The sequence below is a fragment of the Saccopteryx leptura genome, chromosome 1 (genome assembly GCF_036850995.1).
Source record: "Saccopteryx leptura isolate mSacLep1 chromosome 1, mSacLep1_pri_phased_curated, whole genome shotgun sequence".
In the NCBI taxonomy this organism is placed as follows: domain Eukaryota; kingdom Metazoa; phylum Chordata; class Mammalia; order Chiroptera; family Emballonuridae; genus Saccopteryx; species Saccopteryx leptura.
In genome coordinates this window covers 296,500,013-296,526,402 of record NC_089503.1, presented here as the reverse complement: position 1 = coordinate 296,526,402, position 26,390 = coordinate 296,500,013, and the positions used below count along the sequence as shown (strand labels likewise).

Sequence of the window (26,390 nt, the reverse complement as noted above, 5' to 3'; positions counted from 1 at the left end):
GAGGTAAGGTAGTCTCTAATGTATGGCCATGTTACCATCTAAAACTTGAAGGATAGGTTTTTTTTTCCTAAAAGATACAGGGGAATATGAATTCTGGGGAACAATTAAGTGTCTGTCACCCTCTCTGTCCACCAGCTATATTTATCTCCATAGCACTTACTGTTATATGATTGTCTGTAGATTTATATCTATAGATTTACATGTTTATTTTTTGTCTTCTCACAGTAGAATAAGAGCCTCATGAAAGCTGGGAATTTGTTTATCTTCAGTCCAGTGTCTGATCAATATAGAGTCATAGAGTAAATTTAACCATTTGAAATTCCCAGTCCTGTATCAATGCCTGCATGTACAACAAACCCGTTAGCCCTTTGATTAGCCCCCCTGAAGGACTCAGGAAAGCATAGTCGTAGATCCAGACCACCTGAAGTTGAGTATCCAGACCACGGATATCATCTCTCATCAATCCAAAGGCTAGGAAGAAAGGACTGATTCTTCTCAAGAAGGTACTTTGTACTGTAAGAACCCTCAGCTTTTCTTTCTTTTTCAGAATACTCTGGGTATTGCCTAGTTGTGTTTTCTGTTTGCAAACCCTGAGAACCTTTAATAAATATCACTTATTTCTAGACAGATTCCTGACTCATTTGCTCAGTATACACGCTTATGGTGAAATTATGGATGCAAAGAACTTCGCAGGGTGCAGGATACATAGTAAGTGGTGGTGAGTGTTAGCTGCGAATGATGACCATCATGTTTTCTTTTATAATACAAGTGCACATTGTTCTCATCCACCTTTACTAATGGCAGTAAAAAGAACTCCACACACGAACAAGCAAGCAGGTGCCTCCGCCTTCCTCAACTCCCGGCCGCTCCCCAGCGAGGGCACGCCTGCTCAGTAGCCTTCTTCCGCTCACGTGACCACCGCAGGCTCCCCCTCCTCCTTTCCAACATGGCGGCCTCCAAGAGTGCAAGTCGCACGTGAAAAAGAGTTTGGACACCTGGGAATCCGAGACCGCGAGTGTGTCAGCCAGTTTTCAATCCCTGTATTTGGTTGCATCCCTTCGACCTTTCCCAGGCCCTCTTGGGCCGCTGCCCGTCTGCTGTCATGAAGACAAAGCCCGTTTCCCACAAGACCGAGAACACACACCGGGTGAGTGAGGGAGCTTGGACCGGGAGCCGTGATTGCCGTGGCACGGGCTCGGAGCAGTGAATCACCTGCCCGGAGGCTCCAGCAAAAGAAGGGTGCTCCTGGTGTAGTAAACATGGGGTGGGGAAAGAAGTCTGGCAGCAGATTTCGCCCATGGTTTGAGGAGTGCCTGGGAATCCCGTTAAGTCCGGAGTCAAATGCACTCTCACAGACTAATTCCTTAGGAGATGTTCTCCCCTGCTGTTTTATCTTTTTCTGCAAGTGGAGCATACTACTATGTCTAATAATGGTGCAGAAGGAAGCTATGGAAGCTTTAGCTTTTTTATTTTGAAGAAGAAACTGTCCACCTGTGATTATTATACAGCATTCAAACGGATACTCAAGATATAAGTATTAAATGATGATGTACCTTAAATATGCTTCTTCCCTCCCCCCCACAGTTTCTTACATTTGCTGAACGATTGGGGAATGTGAATATCGATATCATTCACCGGATTGATAGAACTGTGAACTACGATGAGGTAAGGGAATGTAATATTAACAAGTCTCCAAGGGTTCATAGTTCGTTTTTTAATCTCTCCTCTTAGGAGCTGGTTGTTTTACAAGCCATTCCTTTATGAACATGAAATGTATTAGACCTGTCTAGTACAATAGCCACACATGGCAAATTTGATTTAAATTAAATTAAAAATTTAAGTGCTCAGTAGTCATAGCTGACTAGTTGCCACCCATTTTGGACAAATACATATACGAAACATTCCCCTCATTGCAGAAAGTTCTATTGGGGGGTGCTGTGTTAGACAACTTTCTTGATACCCAGGAGGTTTCTGTGATTCCATTCTTTCCTTTCTGTGTGCATTCTGAGCACTGTTAAGGATCCATATTCTGAAGCTAAAATTTTAAAAAAATTTTGAGCAAGTTGCTTTCCTGGGGCTTAGTTTTCTGTTTTATGAAAAGAAAGGGGCTAGAACTACATAATTTTTCCCCACCTCTAGCCAAGCTCTAACTCAGTCACACGTCTACTCAAAACTCTTGCTTTTTGTTGCTTCAAGTAATTATTTCTCTGCTACCCATTGAAGATCCTCTATAATATGCTTTTAGCTTGGGAATTCAATCTCAGTTCTTAATTATTCGTCTTGGCTGTAGTCGGACTCTGTTCAGCTTCTCTTTGAATGCCTTGTCTCCAGTGTGTGAATTCAGTGCATTAAATGATGTGATCCAGGTAAGTACATAATGCTTTGGGAACTCATAGTCAAGGGAGCCTAACTTATGGGGGGTATAGGGTGGGGTGTCAAAAACAATCATGAAGACAAAGTGATACCTGAATTTAGTCTTGTGGTTTGTATAGGTTTTAGCATGGAAGGGAGGACAGGAAGGACTGTTAGGCTGAGGAAGAACGCCGTATAAAGGAACAGAGGCTAGAGAATTCATGTCACATTCAAGAAACTACAAAGCAGTTCATTGTGGGTATAGTTGTATGTAGGGTGTATGTGTATGTGTTGCTGACTGGAATGGGAAAAGGGATTACCTGGTGAGAGAGAAAGCAGAAGGGACAGTCAAGGATCCTAAAGGACTTCATATGTGTCGGGCTAAGTTTGAATTTTATTCTGAGCTATGGGAATTCAATCTAGGGTTCTAAGGCAGGGGAGTGAATGATGTGATGAGGTTTAAGTTTTAGATCTCTCTGGCTTCAGTGTGGAGGAAGGAGCAGGACTGGAGTCAGGATAACCAGTTGTGAGTTTTTGGTAGTTATCTAAGTAAGATATATAATTATGGTAATGGCAGTTAGATGAAGGGAAGGGAAGGACTCTAGAGATATTAAATAAATAGAATACATAGGACTTGTGACTTTTTGGATATGCAGGGAGAAAGGGAGTCGGGTTAAGATTTTTGGTTTCAAGAACTAGGTGATTGAAGATGTTACTCATCGCCTGACCAGGCGGTGGTGCAGTGGATAGAGCGTTGGACTGGGATGCTGAGGACCCAGGTTCGAGACCCTGAGGTCGCCAGCTTGAGCGCGGGCTCACCTGGCTTGAGCAAAGCTCACCAGCTTGGACCCAAGGTTGCTGGCTTGAGCAAGGGATTACTAGGTCTGCTGTAGCCCCTTGGTCAAGGCACATATGAGAAAGCAATCAATGAACAACTAAGGTGTTGCAACGAAAAACTGATGATTGATGCTTCTCATCTCTCTCTGTTCCTGTCTGTCTGTCCCTATCTATCCCTCTCTCTAACTCTCTCTCTGTCTGTTAAAAAAAAAAAAGATGTTACTTATCAAGATAGATTTATAGGAAGAGGAGCATGGGATTGGTTTTGGTAAGGGCTTAAGTTTGATATACCTGTGGCCATCCAAATGATGGTGTCTAGAAGACATGTGGATGTATGGATTTGGTGACTTCAGAGGTGGAATTACAGATTTAACATTTGGCATATGGTTTAGTGTTTAAGCCACAGGAGAGGTTGAATGTACTGAAGGATTAAGTGTTAAGTTAGCAGAGAAGAGAACCTAGAATAGGATCTTGGGCTTGATAGTCCAGAATGGCCTGAATCAAATATCTGGCTGTTACCTGGGACTTGTTGGTCTAAGTTGTCCTTGTAGCCTTTTGATCTTCAAGAAACTAGACTAGGCTTCTTTTAATGCTGGCAGAATCTTTCCAAGAGAATGAAAGCAGAAACTACGAAGCCTCTTAAAGACTAGCTCTGGCCGTCACAGGGTCATTTCCATTGCATGCTCTTGGTCAAAGCAAGTCCTGAGACCAGGGTGGAATCAAGGAGTGAGGAAATAGATTTTATCTCCTGAGGTAGGGGCTGCAAATCACACTGCAAAGGGACAGGGACATAGTCTATAACAAATGGCTGAAATGTGCCAGACACAGTACTAGGCTAGAAATGCCTTCTACATTCAGGCTTTAAACTATTAGATGTATTAAGAGACACTGAACAAAATTTAATTTTATTTTTTTTCTTCCTCTCTATTTTCTCTAATTTGATTTTATTTCATTTTTATTTTTTATTTTTGAAGATTTCTAGAGCACAGCGTAAGGATTTACCCTTTTTGAGAGTGTGGAGGATCTGGCATGCTGTTTGTATATGTGCTTATTGTATTTGTTCTCTGTCTCTCAATATAGATATCCATATATATGTTTATATATGTACATATACATACACATGCATATATATGCACATGAGTGGTAATAATTTATTGGTTTTACCTTTCAAAGTACAAAGTAATATATATTATGTTAAGCTAAATAACGTAGTGATAAACTTTGACAGACATGTTATCTCAACCCTCCACCCCTATTGCCAAGGAAGCTGGTACTGGCAATTTTGTATGTGTATATTCTTCCATGCTTTTCTCATCCAAAACGTGTAAAATTTATAGAGTTTTTTTAAAAAAGAAAAAATTGGATACTATTATATACTTGATTATGTGACGCTTTTCACTTTGGGGTATATCATCAACATCCTTCTTGTTCAGTATACTATATATCTTTTTAATCACCACATAATATAACTTAGTATGTATAAAATAGGTTATTCCAGTCGTTTTCCTGTGTTGGATATTTAGGCTGTTTTATGTTCTCCCTCCATCCCCTGCCCCAGTACAATAAAGCTAAATAAACATCTGTATATGTACATCTTTGCAAGTTTTGTAAGAAATATCTCCAACGGGAGTTACTGGGTCAGCTTGTTTTCAACTTTAATAAAAACAATAAATTCTTCCCCATAAGATAGTAGCAGTTCATATTTCCAAAAGTAAAATGAAAGAACTGTAAAGAATGAGTGCCTTTTTCTGGACCTAAAAGTGTAAAAATCATAGAAAATGGCTTTTTTCTTTAGTATGACTATTATATAGGTTTTAGAAAATTGTAGTATATGCTGATGCCAAATCAACAAAACTTTGTTTATTGAGCATCTATCTGGTTGTATACATGAATGCTTTTAAAGCGTGTTAGTTAATGCCCTTTAAAAAATAAAAGTTGGCCAGTGCCTCAGTGGATAGAGCATTGGCCTGGCATGTGGACATCCCAGGTTTGATTCCAGATCAGCGCACACAGGAGAAGCGACCATCTGCTTCTCCCTCCCCTTCTCCCCCTCTTCCCCTCCTGCAGCCAGTGGCTTGATTGGGGTAGAGCATGGCCCTGGACGCTGAGGATAGCTAGGTTGGAGCACATCAGCCTCAGGCACTAAAGCCCTGGGTGGGAGGATGAGGAGTGAGGAGGGGAGAGGACACTTGAGCATTGGACCCAGATGGGGCTGCTGGGGTGCATGCAGGAGTCTGTCTTCACTATCTCCCCTCCTCACACCAAATAAATAAATACATAAATAAATAAGTAAATGAATTTTTTAAACTCTTCACTATCATCATTATCTAGAGATGTTAATATATCACTATTCTTATTTATGGTGATTATAGTTTATCTTTGAATTGTCTGATTAATGGGCTGCTTTAATTTTGACAGGAGGTTGAAACTTACTTTTTTGAGGGTCTACTGAAATGGAGAGAATTGAACCTTACGGAACATTTCGGTATTTTCTATTTTGTTTCATTTTATTGACCTGTCATTTGCACTTTGTATGTTCAAAACAACTAAATAGCGGTGTGATAGAAAAGCAACAACATATATATTTTTTAACCCAGGAAAATTTTACAAAGAAGTTATTGACAAATGCCAGTCATTCAATCAGCTGGTCTATCATCAAAAGGAGATCGTTCAGAGTTTGAAGACTCACCTGCAAGTCAAGAACAGTTTTGCCTATCAGCCCCTTTTGGAGTAAGTAGTATGTTGAGAGAAAGCTCCCGGACATTTGTCTGAACTTTATGAGTGGTTTTGTTTTATACCTACATATGCCTTGGATCTGGTGTTTGTAATTTAAAAATAAGAATATACCTCTTCTGTTAGTCTGAATATTAGTGCATTGCCATCAAACAGAATCTTAGGTGTACACTTTTTTTGCTTTTGTTTTATACTTTTAAGGAAACCCCATAATTTTTTTGATACAATAGGAATGATAGACCATAATTTGTGATGGAATGCATCTTCTTGCTCTAGCCAGGTTCCTTTGCTGAACTTCTACAGTGTGAAAAACTTTATACCTCTCTTGAGACTTGATTTGGGAGCTTTAATTAATCCTGTCATCCTAGGCGATCAACTCTGTTATTTATGAAACAGAAATGCAGTGTTTGTTTTTTGGTCTATATGTCTGAACATTACTTTTTTTTATTTGTGATCCAGTTTGATTGTACAGTTGGCACGGGATCTGCAGACAGACTTCTATCCGCATTTTCGGGACTTCTTTCTCACTATCACCGCAATCCTGGAGACTCAGGACACCGAGTTGTTAGAATGGGCTTTCACCTCGCTGTCCTACCTTTATAAGTACCTGTGGAGGCTGATGGTGAAGGACATGTCCAGTATATACAGGTGACCCTTTCTCTCTAATACAGGGCTTTGTCTTTTTCTTTTTTGCTTTTAATTTTTATTATATTTTATTGACAATTCAATGCTGTTGAGTAAATTAGTAGTTATGCAGCCATCTACACAATGCAGTTTAAGAAAATTCCCATGATCTCCAAAAGATTTGTCATACCTGGCTGTAGTCAGTCCTGCTCCTAATCTGCATGAGTCCTGAGAGCAAAAGCAATGTATGCATGTTCAGTATTCAAGACTGTGTGCTTGAGGCTCGTTAATAAATTGATCCTTCTTAATAAAGAGAATCAGGCTTTAAGTTTTGTAACGTTTTATGTTTTGGTCAAGAGCAGATTTTATTGATACTGACAACCAGGAGAGAATTTCTGACTTACCTGTATTTAGTTAAAATATTCCTAATACCTGTCATGTGTATCTGCTGACATGGCTACCTGACTCTATTATGTTCTTTAATTGCCTTCTCCCTGGCTTCTGGCTGACTCCAAACTACCTTTCTAGCTCAACCTCTCATTATTTCCTTATAACAAGTTGGTTCTCCAGTCAAAGTGGTCCACGGTCCACCTCACCAGTCTGCGTTGACCTGACCTTCTCTTATATCTTAGTATTGAAATCATATCCCCCTTCCCATTAAAGCCTGGCTTGGCTTCTGTAACCTCCACTAATATTCCTGGGCTCCTTGGCTAGAAGTGAAAGCCTTGTACTTAGCCCCTCTGGCATTCCAGACCACTTTTCACAACTTCTGTTAATAATTGTTGGTTCATAATGTAATGGTATCCTTTACAAACCTGTAAGCTATTTTAAGAACCTCATCTTAAATATCTACATTTCCCCAGCCCCTATCCTACTTATAGATTATACTTATTTCATACCAAAAGAGACACAGTATTTGTGAGCAAATGTGAACGGGGAAAGAGAATGAATTCTATAGTAGCTTTGTGTTTAAAGTAAGGCTTATTTATAATCTGTTTCAGTCTGGGACTTGATGGGGTTTTGACTTGGTGTCCTGATTATTTTTATGGATTTTAATTACCCCGTGAATACATAAGATTAATTTTTCTCCTCTCCTGCCATAAAGGTATGAGTATAGAATAAGACTGTAGATTTTGTTTTTGGATCAAACCCCCCCCCCCACCCTACCCTCCTTTGAACAAAGAATGAGAAAAATATTTTTCTAGCCTTTACTAGTTCTCTATGAAGCTTTTGGTCAAATGTATTAGAAACCAAGATTACTTCATTACAAAGCAGTGAGATCTTGGGGGATATATAGTTGGGTTTTTTGTTTGTTTTTATTTTTCTTAAGTGAGAAGTGAGGAGGCAGAGAGCCAGACTCCCGCTTGGGCCCTACTGGGATCTACCTGGCAAGTCCACTAGGGAGCGATGCTCTGCCCATGTGGGGCCGCTGCTCCATTGAAACTGGGGCCATTTCAGTGCCTAAGGTGAGGCCACGGTGCCATCCTCAGTGCCCAGGCCAACCTACTTCAGTAGAGCCTTGACTGTGGGAGAGGAAGAGAGAGACAGAGAGAAAGGAAAGGGGGAAGGGTAGAGAAGCAGATGGGCGCTTCTCCTATGGCCCTGACTGGGAATCGAACTCAGGACATCCACATGCCGGGCCTATGCTCTACCTCTGAGCCAACTGATCAGGGCTATAGTTTATTTAGTTTATGAGTTCTGTTACTTTTATATCTCCTAAGTCAGTCTCTCTAGTTCTAAATTTCTTTGCTTTTAGTATGACATTTTCAACAGCCTGGTGATTTTTCACTTGAGTATTACTGAAACCAAAGTCAATGCATTCCCATTCAAACTAACTATAAATATTATTGATTTACGTGTTCAGTAATTATGTACTCAATAGCCAGGCCCTGTTTGGTTGGTAATAGTGATACCATCGTTCTTCCCATCACAGAGACTTGGTACTTTAGAGGCATCTTTGGCCATGTCTTGACGCTCCAAATCCTCTTGTTGCTGTTACTCATGCATTCAGTCAGTTCAGTGAATTGAACGCTGTATGTCAAGCACTTGATATACAATCACAAATAAAATACCATCTTCTTTCAAAGTCTACATTTGAGCAAGGAGAGCCTGCCTTGGGCACCTGCCTGGCTTGCTGGGGATCGGCGAGGGAGACTGGGTGGCTGAGCAGCATGATAAGGAAGAGTAATTAGGCGATGTCTATGTCATGGTAGTTAGGGGACGGGATCATAAAGGGCCTAGGGACACTATAAGGCCTTTGGTTCTATTGCAGGGACTCTTGAAATGTCTCTTGGGTCCATCCTTTGCCATTCCCCTCTACCACCAACCTCTTTCATGCCCTTGTTCACCTCTCTTTCTAGATGGACTGCCAGCCTCTTCTTTCTTCTATTATTTCATTTGTGCATTTATTGCTACCAAATTGATCTTTCTGAAAATATTCATTTATTTTTCAACCAACATTAGTACCTGCTATGAGCAAGGAGTTGTTAGGGTAATAGGGATATGACAAAGATAGAGATATTCCATGGTGTCTAGTCAGCGGGGAGACCAATTTAAACAGTGATTGCATGAATAATTAGTTATAGCTATATGGCTCTTTCACCTGGAGCAGGTTGCTTAGGCTTTCGGCCTCAGTTTCATTCTCTGTACAATGGGGATATTTATGCTCCCTGACCTATAGAGTTGTGCTGATAAGATGAAATTACACAGGAAGTGCTTACAGGAATGTAAGCTGGAGTCCAGACTCCTCTGCTTGGTGCTCAGAGCCACCTGTTTATGGGGAAACTTTATCTACAGCTGCCCGTCCTGACCAACTGCTCCTTGTTATCCCCTGATTGTGATCATTTCTGCCCATCCCATCTTTGATCTCACTTTTATCTCTAGTGACATGCACTTTGGTATTCACCTGAATTCCTCAGGGCTCACTACTGTAGGTCCAGCACCACCAGTTCTATGCTTCTTAATTTTTGTGACCTTTAGTCTTCTGTTCTAACATGTGGGTGTCTTGGTAATCAAATGAGATTTTAAACTTATTTTATACCTGCCACTATTCCTTGCATGCCTAGTACAGTGTTGGTTAGACATATAGTTGGTATGTAGTCCATCTTTGTTAAAATTGTAATTATTAAACATGTCTTATTATTCTAATTTATAGGATGTATAGTACACTCCTGGCTCATAAAAAACTACATATAAGAAATTTTGCTGCCGAAAGCTTTACCTTTTTGATGAGAAAGGTTAGTCTGATATTTTATGTGTTTATTGTTCATTAATCCTCAAGAATCTGATGAACAAAAGTTGGTATCTTTTATAATGTGGTTATTATGGACTAATTATATATAATATAATATAATATAATTGTAATATGATATATAATACACACACCTGTAAGTATTTTGAATATATCTTACCATAGGTTTAGTCTTCTCACTAATGTGAAATAATTTGGATCATTTTTTTGTTATTATTTAGGTTTTTGGTAGTTTTTAGTGTGTGTATGTGTGTATAAAGTACTCCCTAATTCAAGCCAATAAATACAGGAACAGCCTGACCTGTGGTGGCGCAGTGGATAAAGCGTTGACCTGGAAATGCTGAGGTCACTGGTTCGAAACCCTGGGCTTGCCCGGTCAAGGCACATATGGGAGTTGATGCTTCCTGCTCCTCCCCCACTTCTCTCTCCCTCTCCCTCCCTCTCTCTCTCTCTCTCTCTCTCTCTCTCTCTCTCCCCTCTAAAATGAATAAATAAATAATTTAAAAAAAATCCTTCCCTTAGAGTTGATGCTTCCCGCTCCTCGCTCCCCCTTCTCCCCCCCCCCCCACTCTCCTCTCTAAAAATTAATAAAAGAAAAAAAAAATACAGGAACAGTGAAATGAACAGGAATTTTTATAATGATTTCCTGAAAGGTCTGATTGGGTTGGTTTTTATTGTAAATTTTAGAGGGTTTTGTAATAAAAACATTGGTATTAAATTGTCTTTAATACTCATAAAATATATGGTTTTCTCTAAAAGACAGAATTTGTCCTTATGTAGTTTTTCTTGGTGCATGCCTTATACCAATGAATTAATCATTTTTGAGACAATACAAGTGTAAGTATACTACTATAGTAGTTTGAGATGATTACAAATATCCATTCCTTTTAGAATTTTGCCCTAATTATATTTAAATATGAATCTGTAGTATAGAGAGTAAAATTTCTTCATTTGGATATGTATATGTTTTATACAATTTTCCATTTACATTTTATGTTTTAGGTTTCTGATAAAAATGCACTTTTCAATTTAATGTTTCTCGATCTTGACGAACATCCGGAAAAGGTAGAAGGAGTTGGACAGTTGCTCTTTGAAATGTGCAAAGGAGTGAGAAACATGTTTCACTCCTGTACGGGGAAGGTAAATAACCGGGAGGAACACTCTGAGTCTGTGTGAAAGGTATTAAAAAGAAAACAAACCTGACCTGTGGTGGTGCAGTGGATAGAGCGTCGATCTCAGATGCTGAGGTCGCAGGTTTGAAACCCTGGGATTGCCTGGTCGAGGCACATATGGGAGTTGATGCTTCCTGCTCATCCCCCTTCTCTCTCCCTCTCTCTCTCACCCCCCCTAAAATGAATAAATAAAATCTTAAAAAAGAAAAAAGAAAACAAAAGATTTACTGAAATGATGGACAGAAGCTTGCCAAGAATAAATAGCACTAAATGGGGAATTAAGTTTGCCTAATGTAGGCTCTAGATCACTAGGTATTTTTACTTACAAGGTCATTGCTCTCATCTTCATCCTGAATCCTACCTACAAGGTAACATCAACTGATTCATGAGCAAAGGTGGGTGTGAAGGGGCAGCTGGATGATAGGAGTCCCATCGTGATTTGGAAATTCCTTTTGAGACAGTTAACTACCAAAGCTGCTATAATCTTGTTTATTCCTAGATTTGATTTTAAGATAGCTAATATAATCAGAGTGGTATCTCACAGTGCAATATTTAAAAATGAAGGTTTATATGTTTATTTTAATGACTTGGATTCCCACAGGCAGTGAAGCTAATTTTGCAAAAGCTAGGACCACTTACCGAAACAGAAACTCAACTGCCTTGGATTTTAGTTGGAGAAACATTGAAAAGCATGGTCAAGTCCACTGTGGTCTACATCTACAAGGAACATTTTGGTATATTTTTTGAATGTTTGCAAGTGAGTTCTAATTTTTCAGAATTTGTATGCCATAGGGAGTGCAAGAGGTGATTGTTGAGTAGACCACTCCTGGAGATCGTATTTTATAGTTGCCCTTATACTTGTTCACAAGCACTAGGATTTCCCTTCCCTCTGCCCCTTGTGCTAATTTTATTTGTTTTGATACTTTGAGATACAGTAGAGAGTAGTGGTTAAGAGAGCAAGCCTTGGAACCAGACTGCCTATGTTTGAATCTTGGCTTTGTTGCTTATCGCCAGTATGACTTGGGAAAGTTATTTAAGTCTTTGTTTCCCCTGTCTTTTCATCTGGTAAATGGGGTATAATATTTCGTCCTTCACGGTTGCCATGTGGATTGTGAGGAGATGCTTGTAAAGAACTTAACAACGGTGCACTTAGACATATTGCCTTTATTATCCTTAGTGACTCCCAGTAAATGTATCTTTTTCTTTTAAAGCAAAGGTATGTGAAAATTTGAACTACTTTACACAGTATTTTCAGTATTCAGTTAACAGATGAGTGGGATATTTTATAGTTATTCTCTTTGTTAAATACTCTCTCTTTTAAATTAAATTGTTTGCAGGAATCACTCCTGGATCTACATACGAAAGTAACCCAAACTAACTGTGGAGAAAGTTCTGAACAGATGAAAAGGTTATTAGAAACATATCTGATACTTGTGAAACATGGAAATGGATTGAAGATAACCAAGCCTGTTGACATTTGTAGGGTGAGTTCCCAGCTTGATTTACTTAGAGTTTCTTCACTAAAAGCTGATGGCTAAGTATGCACTGTTTTCTCTTTTATTTATAGGTATTGTCTCAAACATTACAAGTAGCTCATCTCTCCACATCTTGCCGAAAGACCCTCTTGGATGTAATTTCTGCTTTGATCCTCGGCGAAAATGTTTCCTTGCCAGAAACCCTCATCAAAGAAACCATAGAAAAAGTGAGTAGTTAATAATGTGTTTAACATTGTGTAAGCCTCCTGGGGCGTATAAATGAAGCGTGACCAAGGCTCGGCCCTCAGAGACTTTATAATTTTATTAATAGTCTTTGCATGCTATAATAAGGAAAATAAAGTGTGATAAAAGCTACTGTATTTCCCCATGTATAAGATCTCCCATGTATAGGATGCACCCTAATGGTGGAGCCCGAAATTTGAAAAAAATGTACATAGTTATTGAACTCAAGTTTTATTCATTATAAAATTCATACAACTTCTCAGCTGCGCGAAAAAGCAGGAAATACAAGTAAAAAAAAAATCTGCAACCACTGTTTAAGACGCATCCAGTTTTTAGACTCCAAGGAAGTACACAAATCTCTTTGGCAAATATTAACCAAATATGCGTAGCCTACATTGTGCTGTGTATGGACTAGATTTAACAATGGACACTATGGTTTTTGATAGGGAAGTGCCCTGAAGGTGAGTAGTTATAATTTGTCGAAATAATCTATTGACGTCATGTAGAAACATAACAGTTAATTCTGTCTGGGGTTGAGGGACAGGTGGCTTTTCAAAGGACCTATATTCGAGATAGTCCTTGAAGGTTAAATAACAGTCTGCCAGTGAGAGAAGGGGTTAAAAACTCTAGGAGAGGAAACAGCAAAGGTGTGTTCAAAAATCTTATGTCGTCTAGGCACATGGGCACAGGAGGAAGTGTGATGCATATCCTATCGGCAAGGCTCTGCCTTGAAAAGTTAGGCTGCCGGTATTGAAGGGCCCTGGCAAAATTTTAAGTAGGGAAATGATCTGGTGAAATTTGCATTTGAGTGAGTTTAGAAGATAGATTGGAGGGAAGTGATCTATTTTCAACCCAAAAATAGATCAGGTTCTTCCTGGCTTCATGTAGTGCAGAATTGGAGGCCCAGAGGAAGGAGTGAAATCGTGCTGCTGGCTCTCACGTAATGCTCTGTAGCTGGAGATAGTTGAGCAGCTCTGGCAGCAGACACGCAGTGTCTTCACGTCTCTAAGTTCCTACAGAGAAGGCTTAGCCCGGGGGCAGAGTACTGGCTGATGTGTGCCCACCGCCCGCTCACTCCAGCTGCTTTCCCAGGGAGGGCTCGCTGCCCTGGCTCCCACCTGTGTGTGTCCCTCTGCAGTGGCGGCTTCAGCAATCAGTTCTTTCCACCCCCAGTGACTGTTAACTTGACTCGAGCATCCCACTGCTTTCTGCTTACAAGTTAGAGGAACTTGAAGGTTTGATATTTTCTTTTTCCCCAGGAATGGGGAAAATACTCTGTGTACTTACATTAATATTTTTACTTATGGTCCACAGACTTTTGAGAGCCAATTTGAAAGACGTTTGATTTGGGATTTTTCTGAAGTCATGTTTGCTATGAAGCAGTTTGAGCAGGTGAGCAAGATACTCAATTTTGATTTGTTTTGTTTCTAATCTGTCAGGGTGAAATAATCAAATTTAAAATCCTGTGACTTTTGTTTACTTTCTTTTTTTAGAGAAACAGAGTACCATAAGTATTGGGTGTTTTTCTTCATATATGTATTTTTAAAGCTATTATATTCCAATTTTAGGTCACAAGTGAAATTTTATTCCATATACTAAGGTATTTAAAATGATGTTAGGTAACCAGCTTGTCTTTATTTATTTTATTTATTTTTTTCAATTCCAGTTGACATTCAATATTATATTAGTTTTGGAAACCAGCTTGTTTTAAAATAATCCTTCTGTAAGTTATAGAACCATGTGGTAAAATTGAAAAAAAGAAAACAGTTTCAGAAACTTTAATGTGAATTTACAGCATAAAAAATAGTTTCTCAAACACTTTGCTTTAGAGGAATGTTGCAAAATAATTTCATTGTAACACAGTAGATGCCTGATACAATGAGGTAGGAATCTTTCCCATCAACTCCTGACCCCTTTCCACTCACTCTCAACCATTTACCACTCCTTATAACTGGTAATCCTACAGTATACTTCACAGAAAACTATCCCTGAATCTGTTCTCTCATTTTTCCTTTTAGTCTGTAATAATACACATTATCATTTATCTCAAAAAAAACAAAACAAAACAAAACTCATCCTAGCTCTGTCCTAGCTTCACTGAGTACTTCCTGCTCAGTGAGGGCCCTTTATCTCACTGATATTTTTTAGTAACTGTATCTTTATCTTTACCTTCTTTGTTCTCTTTGCTTTGTTTTTGTTATTTGTTTGTTTTGTTTTTGTATTAAGTGAGAGGAGGGGAGGCAGAGAGACAGGCTGTCACATGCACATGCAACTGACTGGGACCCACCGGACAAGCCCCTGTATGGGATGATGCTCTGCCCATCTGGGGCTGTAGAGCCATTGCTCCATTGCTGGGCAACTGAGCTTTTTTAGTGCCTGAGGTAGAGACCACTGAGCCATCCTCAGTGCTCAGGGCCAACTCACTCAAGCCAGTTGAGCCGTGGATATAGAAGAGGGGGAGAGAGAGAGAGACGGCAAAGGGGTGGAGAAGCAGATGGTTGCTTCTCCTGTGTGCCCTCACCTGGAACATCTACACACTGGGCCAATGCTCTACCAGGGTATTTTCTTTTTTAATGCTTTTTATCAAAGTACTCTGTGATGTTTAAAATTTGCAAACAGGACTAAAAGGCAGTCACTTGATTTACTTCCATCTTACTGGGAACAAACCTAATGATTTTTAGCTATTTTTTCTGGTATTTATATTTTTAAATTATCTGAATTTACTTTTTCTCTATGCATTGGTTTTAGCCCTCATCTTAGTCTTCCTCTGAAGGTAGATGGATTCTGGTTCCTTTACACATCTTATCTTAACAGTTATGTCACAGATTTCGCCTGAATTCATATTTATCATATACTTGTTATTTTTTTATAAAGAGTCATTTTATAATTATATTCCTTTCTTGTATACCTTCTCATTTTTCCTGAAATTGACTCATTCTTTAAAAACTGGAAATTGTGTTCTTTGAATAGCTGGTCAATGTGTCTGTTTTCCAACAGCATTGTTGGAAATGCCCTTCAGGTGGCAAACAGATCATTTAGTAGCTCAATTTTCCCATCCTTTTCTGGAGCCATTCCTCATGGAGCAATTCTAGTCTAACTGGATTCCTTCTCAGCCCACTGCACAGATGTCAGACAAGGACATCCTTTACTTTTCTCCTGTTTCCTGGATCCCACGTCTTTCTTGTGTTATAGGTTTTTCTCTTACTTTGATGAACATTCTTCAGAGATTCTTTCCAAGGTTAATGAAAGTAAAATTTTGAGGTTTAATACATCTGAAAATGTCCTCACACTGTATTGCTAGAAGTTGGGTATGAAATTGTTAGATCAACATTTTCCCTCAGATTTTTAGGCATCATTCCATTATCTTCTGGCTTCCATAGTTCCTGTGGAAAGATCTGATGCTATCATGATTCCTGATCTCTGGTTGAGATCTTTTTCTCTGTGGAAGTGTTAGAATCTTCTTTTCCTTAGGTGTTCTGACATTTGTATTTGTTAATAAGTGTGATTTTCCCCCCTTATTTTTAGCTTTTTCTACCCAGTTTTCTCTTATATATTGAGAATTGCTTCTTGATTGACGATGCTGCAGTCAAAGATGAAGCTCTGGCCATTTTGGCCAAGCTCATTCTGAACAAAGCTGCACCTCCCACTGCTGGCTCGATGGCCATTGAGAAGTACCCTCTAGTCTTCTCACAACAAACGGTGGGGTAAGTTCTATGTCTTTATTCCCCGTATTGTTGGTAGGAATACTCATTTTAAAATAATGTATTTATATTAACGATACTGTAAAAAAATGAAGATCTATATGTATTAACTGGAAAGATATTCGTGATATATTATGTGGAAAAAGCAGGTTATAGAATAATATGTGAAGTATGATACCATTTTGCAAAGTTAAAACATCAAGTGTTTGTAAGCATAGGAAAACACATGGAAGGTATACAAACAGTTTAACTGGTTTAATGCCAAGAGGATAGGAAGTGAAATAAAGACGTGCCTGTTAAATTTTGTTTACCTTTTATTTTTTTTTTTTTTTTTTTTTTTTTTTTTTTTTTTTTTTCTTTTTCATTTTTCTGAAGCTGGAAACAGGGAGTGACAGTCAGACAGACTCCCGCATGCGCCCGACCGGGATCCACCCGGCACGCCCACCAGGGGCGGTGCTCTGCCCCCCAGGGGGCGATGCTCTGCCCATCCTGGGCGTCGCCATATTGCGACCAGAGCCACTCTAGCGCCTGAGGCAGAGGCCACAGAGCCATGCCCAGCGCCCGGGCCATCTTTGCTCCAATGGAGCCTTGGCTGCGGGAGGGGAAGAGAGAGACAGAGAGGAAAGCGCGGCGGAGGGGTGGAGAAGCAAATGGGCGCTTCTCCTATGTGCCCTGGCCGGGAATCGAACCCGGGTCCTCCGCACGCTAGGCCGATGCTCTACCGCTGAGCCAACCGGCCAGGGCTACCTTTTATTTTAAAATACATTCACATGCAATTGCAAGAAATAGTGCAGAGAGATTCCATACAGAACCTCCCCCCCGTTTTTCCCAGTGGTAACATCTTACATAAGTTTGCTGCAATATCACAACTAGATAATTGTACAATGCACAATTTCATTTGTAGAATATTTGGGACCTGCAGCTAGGCAGAGTTCTTAGACTTGACATCAAAGATTTGACCTTGCACCAGCTTACTCAGATTTACTAGTTTCGTATGCACTTACCTCTGTGAGTGTATGTAAATGGATGTAAAGTTTTTCACAGTTTTATCACATGTATATTTGTAACCACCACCAGAGTCAGGAACCAAAGATGTTCCATCGGTACCAAGATCTTTTGTGCTACCTTTTAATAGTCACACACACCCTGCTGCTCCTCACTTTATCCCCATGCCCAGGGAACCACTAATCTGTTATAATTGTTATTTTAAGAATATTATATTTATATAAATGGAGTTGTCCAGTCCCCTTTGAGAGTGGCTTTTTCCCTCAGCACAGTCCCCTTGGAACTCATGCAGGCTGTGTACATCAGTAACTATTCCTTTTTATGTCAAATGTCTTTCCGTGTGCTATTGCTGAGTAGTAGTGTTTAATCATTCACTTACTGGAAGACCTTTAGGTTGTCTCGCTTTGGGCTATAATGAATAAAGCAATTATGAATATTCTTATACATATCTTTCTCTGAGATAAATGCCCAAAAATGAACTTGAATTATGTGGTAAGTGCTTAACTGGGTGATACAGGGCAGAATAGTGTGTGATTTCATCACACTTCTGAGAACAGCGTGCTATTAAACATGTATGAATTGTTTATTTATGAAATTTCTAGTGAAACCAAAGATGGGGGTAGGGAACTACTGAATTGTATGTTAAATTACTGCAGGAGCGATTACATTCTGTTCTATTTTAAACATTTGTTTTTCTTCCCTTCTTTCAGAGCCTACCTAAGGCAGAAGAAGGCTAGATCCAAGGGAGGAAAGGGGCAGACCTCAGTATTGGACCATCTTTTATCTATAATTCAGCTACCCCCCCAAAAAGATACTACTTTCCTTTCACGATCTTGGGCAACCCTTGTTGTGTTACCTCATATCAGGTGAGAAAATACATCATGTTTTATTTTTAAAGAGATGTGTAGCGTGCTGATTAGAACCCTTATTATTAGGCCATTCCTTGCTATTTCATGAAAAAGCCAATTTGAACTTTCCCCTTTTTCTCCCCACTTGGATAGACCTCTTGAGAAGGAGAAGGTGGTACCACTAGTCACATGCTTCATAGAGTCACTCTTCATGACTGTTGACAGAGGAAGCTTTGGAAAAGGTCAGTTACAATTCCCATTTGTTCTCTCTTTCTTTTCTGACACACCCAAAGTCATTGTAAACTCATAGAATCCCAGAGAATAGTACTAGCATTGTGTTCTGACATAACCTGTATGATAAATAAATACAGAAAAAAGAAGGCAAGAGGGAGGTAATGCACCTGTACTTCATAGCCTGGTGACCAGGTCAGGGTAGTTTGAACATAAACTGAATCTGAAGGTCAGAGAAATAGAACCCTCGTCATTCTCAAGCCCCAGCCTGTTCTTGTTCCCTGTGTCCCGTGACCAGCCTGCCCCTGGGACACACCTTATGTTCCAGGCATTTGCTTAGTCTGAGCAACATGCTTCCTTTCTCAACCCTCTGGTGGCTGCCCTTCCACACGCATCCCTTCTTCCTGGAGTTCTGTCTACGTCTTTGCCATTTGGTGAACTCTCACTTATCTTTCAAAACAGCTCAAACACATCACCTCAAGGAAGGCCTTCATGACTCTTCTGGGAAGAATGTGACCTCCTTGCCACAGATCTCATTTCCCTCTGTGGACTTGTTTATCTCCCCTCACTAGCCTGAGGGCAGCAATGTATAAGTGGATATTTTATTCTAGCACAGTATTTCTTTTCCAACAGTAGTCATTCATTCATTTAAACTATTAATGTGCTAACTTCTGTGTTAGATACTAAGCAGACATATTAGAGAATAAGGTAGATTCCCCACATTTCAAATGCTGAGCCACACGTGACTGCTGCTACCATATTAGATTGTGGTTGCTTATTAGCCCAAGTAAGAACATTCTGACCATTGCAGAAAGTTCTGTGGGGCAGCACTGTTCTAAAGCCTACAGCAGGGCTTGGCAAAATGTTTATGTAAAGGACTAGTACATATGTTAGGTTTTATGGGCCACATTCAGATTTGTGGTATATTCTTTTTTGTTCACTGATTTTAGAGAGAGAGAAACGTTGATTTGTTGTTCCACTTATTATACATTCATTGGTTGATTCTTGTACGTGTCCTGACTGGGTATTGAACCTGCAACCTTGGTGTATCGGGACAATGCTCTAACCAACTGAGCTACCCGACCAGGGCTGTGGTATATTCTTTTTGTTTGTTTTTTGTTTTAAACAACTCTTTAAAAATTTTAAAAAAATATTCATATCTTGCCAGCCATATAAAAACAGACTACCTACAAGATTTGACTTATTGACCATAGCTTGCCAACATCTAGTCTAGATTTAAATGAATGTATAATTAATATTAATTAAGTGGATTAAGTATAGCAGCCATTGGATATGCAGATCCTTGTAAATTAGAGACAAAGTCAACGTAAGTTTTATGTGACGATACTGTCTTAGCTTTTAAAAAGTCCAAGTCTACTCACCTCATAAGTTCTAATAGTGGTAATGCCAGTCGATGGAACCATTCCTCTTCCTCCTCATCTCAGTTCATGTAACATACGCATTTATTCTCTAACTCTAACTATATTTTCCTCTTAAGAAAGTTAAAATATAAGACTTGGAGCCTCTCTCTTTAGTTCCTGTTAAATTATGACATTTGACAGGTAATTCTTGAGCAGGCTCAAATTTAATTTAAGTTTGTGTAAATAACAAATGCCAGATAAATGAGATTTCTGGTTGTTATTGTGTCAAAGAAATAGCTAACTTGGTTTCTTCCATCTTCCTGCCTCTAGGGAATTTATTTGTTCTTTGTCAAGCTGTAAATACTCTGCTAAGTTTGGAAGAATCTTCTGAACTTCTTCATTTGGTTCCTGTGGAACGTGTGAAGAATTTAGTGTTGTGAGTAAACCTATTCTTCATTTACCTTAATAACATATAAACTGAAAGCTTCTGTGTTTGTGAAATATTGGACATAATAAAAGTCCAATTTTGATCTGTTCTATACCTGAGCTGTATTCACATAGGAGATTTATAATTATAATTAATTTAAATCCTCCAATTCAGATAAATACAGATCTTGACAATCTTTAAATACAGATTTATCTTGATAAAGGGGTGCTTTACTGTGTGTGTGAATTCGTGTTGTAGAGTTTATACAGGATATTAGTTCTCCCAACCATACATTGCACAGTGCTGGCCCTCTATAACTTGTTGAGTGGTTCTAGCATCCACATTCCTGCTACTTTGATGTTCTGTCTCAGCCTGACATGGTCAGCATCTCAGGAAACTTTCCTTGTGGTCCTTTTGCAATACACCAGAGCAATCCAGTTTTCTTCAGTTTACCTGAGCCAGCCCCTGGTTTGGGTAGTATAGCTCAGAGCTGTTAGACACTCACTACTCAGCTTAGTGTCCCTTCTGAAGGACAGGCCTTCTGAAAACCTGGTAAAATAGTTTGCTTCTGTTTCTGGAGTTCAGTACATTTCATTCCCATGCTTTTTTGCGAGAGGCAGGGAGAGAGAGACAGGAACATCAAGCTGCTCTTGTATGTGCCCTGGCTGGGGAATCAAACCAGCAACCTGTGCACTCTGGATTGACACTGCAACCAACTGAGCTATCTAGCCAGGGCTTAATTTTCTTTCTTTCTTTCCCCCCACCTTTTTTTTTTAAGAGACAGAGGGGAAAGGGGGGGGGAGCATTCATTTGTTGTTCTACTCAGTTTGTGCATTCATTGGTTGCTTCCTGTGTGTGCCCTGACTGGGGATCAAACCTGCAACCTTACCATTTTGGGACAACACTCTTAACTGACTGAGCTAATCGGCCAGGTCTCCCATACCTTTAAAAACAGACTTATTCTGTTCTTTCCATAAATATTCATTCACTTTTCTCATGTACCAGGCCCTGTTCTAGGCACTGCAGGACACAGTGAATGAAACACAAAATTTCCTGCCTTTTAGCATGCTAACAAGAAGAGACAATAAACAAAGTAAATAAGGAAAATAAATACCCTGTTAGGTGGTGGTAAGAAAATTAAAGCAGAGTCAGGGGGCAGGGAGAGTCTGGAGGTTGGGGACAACAGCAGTTTTAAATACAGGAGGTCTTCTCACCAAGGAGACATCTGAACAGAAACTGGAAGTGGCGAAGGAGTAGCCACAGGGATATCAGGACTCTGGGGCACGTTTTCTTCCAGACCCAGGGAGACGTGCCTGCCCATGGGAGGGGGCCACGGGGTGCTGGCTTGAGCAGCAAGGAACTGTTCTGTTGTAAGCTGAGCCGAGCAAGGATGGGGAGGTCATAGACGTGGGGATGGCATGGCAGGCCGTGAACGACTTTGCCCATGCTAGAGCGTTGGCTTTTACTCTGAGTAGAAGGGGGACACAGGAGGATTTGGGGGAGGGGAGTGACATAAGCCTGAATAGGATACCCTAGCTGCTCTATTGAGAAGAGACTAGAGAAATAAGGGAAACTAGTTAGGTCTCTTTACATTTACCACCTCATATCCAATAGCACTTTTCACCTGCCCTTTTCTCCTCCTCCCCTCCTCCCCTCCTCCCCTCCTCCCCTCCTTCCTTCCTCCTCTCCTCTCTTCCTCCCCTCCTCCCCTCCTCCCCCCCTCTCCTCCCCCCTCCTCTCCTCCTCCCCTCCTCCCCTCCCCTCTCCTCTTCTCCTCCCTTCTTCCCCTCCTCCCCTCCCCTCCTCCCTTCCTCCCTTCCTCCCTTCCTTCCCTTCTTCCCTCCTCCCCTCCTCCCCTCCTCCCCTCCTCCCCTCTTCCCCTCCTCCCCTCCTCCCCTCCTCCCCTCTTCCCCTCCTCCCCTTCTTCCCTCCTCCCCTCCTTCCCTCCTCCCCTCCACCCTTCCACCCCTCTACCCCTCTGCCCCTCCAGCCTGGTCTCTCAGGCTAGCCTCCTTTCCCTGATGTGCTTCCCCATCATACTCCTCACTGTGATACTGATTATTTATTAGTTTATTTGCTTACTGGCTACCTTCCCCTATTAGAGTATAAGCTCCAGGAGCATAGGGACTTTTCTCTTGTTTACTGCTATATCCAGTGTCTGGAAAAGTCACTGGCACATACTAGACACGCAGTAAATATTTGTTGAAGGAGTATGGCACATGGAGGCTAAGCGGCTTACCCGGGGTCACACTGCAGATGGATGACGGGCTCCCTCCTGCCTCTGCTGCCCTGCCCCGGAGCCTGTGTGCTGGACCCCTCCTCTGCTGCTTCCCTCCTTCCCTCACTGTCGTTGTCATTTACAATGATATAGATCAAAAAGACAGCATTGGGTTTTAGTTGAAATGGCATATTCTAATCCCGTCTCTGCCTCCAGCTAGCTGTGTGTCCCTGAGCACCTCACCCACTGTCGCTTGGCCTCAGATTCATCTTTAAAATGATGCTCAGTGTCCACGTAAAACTTGTATCTGTTCCCTTTTCCATTTCCTTCCTCAGTGATAGTTCTCTGGTTTTTCCTGCAGTCTGAATGCTCTGGGATGTTCAGTTCGGTTTGGGCCTAATAAATATCTTGTTGCAGAATGTTTCCTTTGGAGCCATCTGTGTTGCTGTTGGCTGATCTCTATTATCAGAGATTATCCTTATGTGGCTGCAAAGGATCACTTTCTGAAGAAGCTTTACTGGAATTATTTCCCAAGTTGAAAGCAAACATTTCAACTGGTATATCCAAGGTAACACTGTTTGTGGTGTGTTCTCTGCCTCTCCCTTTTTGTTTATATGTATTACCCGTCCTCTGGGTGGTCCTGCTGCTCACTTAGGTGTGTTGAAATACCTGAATACATTATGTAGAGATAAAAAACATGGATTTCAATGGAATTGTAAGCTTAATCAGATTCTTTGCACTTATTTACAGAGATGCTTGTAGTGTCACCGTTCAAAGAAACAACATAGTTTTATGTGCAGCCTTCCCAGTGTGGTCTGGTTGTTAAGTTTCAGGTGCTATTTGAATATATGTGGGTTGATGTTGAGTATGAAATAAGAGATAGAGTAAGCTTATGTTACTCTGACAAGTGGTATATTTTTCATAATTCTATAAAACTTAGATCTCAACTATTAATCAGTTTCTTCTGTTTAAATGTTGGAGTTTGAAACATGCCTGTACTTTCTCTAGATACGGCTTTTGACAATAAGGATTCTAAACCACTTTGAGGTTCAACTTCCGGAACTAATGGAGGTATTTTAATTTTAACTGTTCAATTTGCATATATTTCTTAAAATGTAATTTGATATATGTTTTTATTTCCAAAATTATAATTTCATAGAAAATTCAAACACTTATGTTGTAAATACCATAAAAATTTAATTTTTATCCATAATTCTTGTTTCTGCCACACCCACAAGACTACCAGTGGAAATCCAGTTAACTGGTGAATGTTATCTCAGACTTCTGTGTGCACACACATAATTTAATGGTGTCACGAAGTTCGAATAGCAACCCACAGTGTAAAATATCTTACTTAACCAATTCCCTTTCAATGGTCACATTTAATGTTCTTTAGGTGGGGTTGTTCACAGTTTTTCAGGATTTTCAGTAATTCTACAGAGAATACCCTTACAGAGATATTTTGATAGTGCAAATTATTAGTTCTTGAGGTAGAAATTACTTCTACTAAAGGTAGGCTGGCAAAATAAATAAAGGTAGGCTGGTATACATTTTCTTTATTTCAACAAATGTTACCAGTCAATTTGGATCATTTCGAGAACTTCCTATTTTTTCCTTGTCATTTCTGTGCTAGCTACTAATCCTAAATTATTGACTGTAAAGTAAATGGTGTGAGGAAAAACGAATTGCTTACCCCAAAAAAGTGTGCCTTCTTTACTTTACAACATTAGCAGATCCTAGTTTTTATGTTTTCAACCTTTGGTCACACTTAATGGCTCTTCAGGAAGATCCCAGGACTGACGTGTCCCTTGGTTTTCCCCGCTGTTTAGGACGACGGGCTCTCGGAGCATCAGTCGGCCTTTGCTATATTACGCCAGGCAGAAGTTGTCCCTGCGACTGTGAATGATTACAGAGAGAAGCTTCTTCATCTGAGAAAACTAAGACATGATGTGGTACAGTCTGCAGTCCCTGATGGGCTGTTACAGGAGGTAGAAAACACTGTCTTTTTTTTTTTTTTACTCTATGTATGCATTTAGATCTGTTTGACTGGCTTTTAAAAAGAGAAACATTCCAAGTAGTCACCCAATAAAGAATATTTAAAACTAGATAAAACCTTAGTTCTCTTAGATGCTCTGAATTAGAGGGCTGTGCTGTCGGCCGTTTCAACAATGGAAATAATTTCCCCCTTCTCCTGGAGTTGTGTGTCCTGTGTGAAGGTAGATAGTAAATGACAGCAGGAGGACTCAACTTCAAGTCTAAAGCCTGATCTTTTCCGGGTTTGTTCGCTGCCATGTCAGCCCCCTGCCTTTTGAGCCAGGGAGTTTCTGCCTGTGACCCTTGAAGACACTGCACGGAGTCCTGGGTGAGGGAGGCCAAGTAGAGGCATTCCCCTTTCAGCCAGGCAGTTCTGTGCTCACCCTGCTTTATATTGATACGTTAGTGTCCATTGTTACGTTTGCTGCTGAAATAGTTACAAACACCTGCCCCCAAGTTAGTAACAGAACTGCCGTTCTACATGATGCCTCCCTAACACATGGGATGCTGGTAGGGACTGTCATCGGAAAAGGTGACTGAGGAGACTTTAGACCCTCTGAATGGAACTCCTGTAATGCGTGGTTTTGCAAGCTCCGATATCCACTTGCAAAGCTACCGTGGCCATTCCCAGCTTGGGTTCTTTGCGTTTGGTGCTTTCCTGATGACTGTTGAAGTTTTGTCTGATAAGGTGATGGCGATGGCAGTATTTGTTAGGATGGCATTCAGTCACGAGTCAGATCTGTTGGTTTAAAAATACCCTTTTAGCATGAGCATCTAGAAAGAGTTTGAATACTGCGTTTGCTTGAGTGATTCTTCTGTGACATTTTGTGGAGAGTTGGAAAGTCATTACTCACTGACTTCTGGATCGGCACCTACAACTTCTTCGTAAAGCGCAAGCTCCTTTCTGGATCTCCAGCTGTCTGAGCTGGGAGATCTGCCTGTCGGTGCCTTTCTGTTGTAAATCATTGCCCACTTCCTGAGTGAGTCTGTAATTGCAGGTGCCGCTTCGCTATTTACTGGGCATGTTGTATGTTAACTTCAGCGCTCTCTGGGATCCTGTTATTGAACTCATAAGGTAAGCATGGGTTAAGTGGATGAATCTATTATGCTTTAAATACTGAGGAACAATGGGGCCAGTATTACAGTACAAGGTGTGATTTAGATGAATAGGTGTATACAATACTCAATAGCTACCATAAATCCTTTGTGGGACATGGTGAAGAAAAAATAAACATGAATTATTCTCTCTGATGCCAAGTTTTTCAACAGTTCAAATGTTATATGTATGTTTCTTTGTACACTGAAATAACTTTGGAGAATTTTCTCTTTTTACTTTATATGATATATCTGTACTGTTGAATATTTTCAGTAACAAAGTATCGTATAATAACTGCGTAATTGTATTTATATATATCAGCCAATGAGCCAAACTTTAACTTAAAAATAAGGACTTAAAAACTTTTGTTTTCTAATATCCCAAAATTTCTTTAGCTTTAAAAATATACACAATTTGTGTCTTATATAAAGTTTATGCATATTCTAAGAAAATTTTTGACAAAAAGAATATAAACACTTTCAAATACTGGTTACTGGTATGTCAGATTTTATGAACACATGATGGAGCTAATTTCTCTCAGTCAAGTTCTGAAAGGCATGTTGCATGCAGTTAGTGAATATTTATTTTGCCTTTGTGTTAATAAATATATTTGAATTTGATGGGAGCAAAGCCAGTATTTTAAAGTTAACTTTGAACAAATTGAGTTTTTTTCTCTAAGTAGAGGCCTCTCCTTAATGGGTTATATTTTATACCCCAAGCCCCATCCACATTATTGTGCCTTTAAAAAGTCATCTTATGGGTGTCTACTTAGGTTTTTAAAAA

General features: G+C 40.1%; 1 protein-coding gene across 2 annotated transcripts in view; it reads left to right on the top strand.

The window, feature by feature from the left end:
- Window positions 1–943: 943 nt before the first annotated feature.
- Window positions 944–26,390, top strand: part of UTP20 (UTP20 small subunit processome component) — a 97,198-nt gene continuing 71,751 nt past the window's right edge. For both annotated transcript variants that reach the window (XM_066356820.1, XM_066356813.1), the window contains exons 1-19: window positions 944–1,147; window positions 1,585–1,665; window positions 5,608–5,674; window positions 5,787–5,919; window positions 6,382–6,570; window positions 9,701–9,782; window positions 10,799–10,936; window positions 11,570–11,725; window positions 12,306–12,452; window positions 12,536–12,670; window positions 14,001–14,078; window positions 16,212–16,390; window positions 18,103–18,258; window positions 18,394–18,482; window positions 20,163–20,268; window positions 22,895–23,045; window positions 23,486–23,548; window positions 24,307–24,465; window positions 25,510–25,586. In XM_066356820.1, coding sequence (XP_066212917.1) covers window positions 1,103–1,147; window positions 1,585–1,665; window positions 5,608–5,674; window positions 5,787–5,919; window positions 6,382–6,570; window positions 9,701–9,782; window positions 10,799–10,936; window positions 11,570–11,725; window positions 12,306–12,452; window positions 12,536–12,670; window positions 14,001–14,078; window positions 16,212–16,390; window positions 18,103–18,258; window positions 18,394–18,482; window positions 20,163–20,268; window positions 22,895–23,045; window positions 23,486–23,548; window positions 24,307–24,465; window positions 25,510–25,586 — 2,231 coding nt within the window. In that variant the 5' untranslated portion in view covers window positions 944–1,102. The remainder of the gene's footprint in view (window positions 1,148–1,584; window positions 1,666–5,607; window positions 5,675–5,786; window positions 5,920–6,381; window positions 6,571–9,700; window positions 9,783–10,798; window positions 10,937–11,569; window positions 11,726–12,305; window positions 12,453–12,535; window positions 12,671–14,000; window positions 14,079–16,211; window positions 16,391–18,102; window positions 18,259–18,393; window positions 18,483–20,162; window positions 20,269–22,894; window positions 23,046–23,485; window positions 23,549–24,306; window positions 24,466–25,509; window positions 25,587–26,390) is intronic.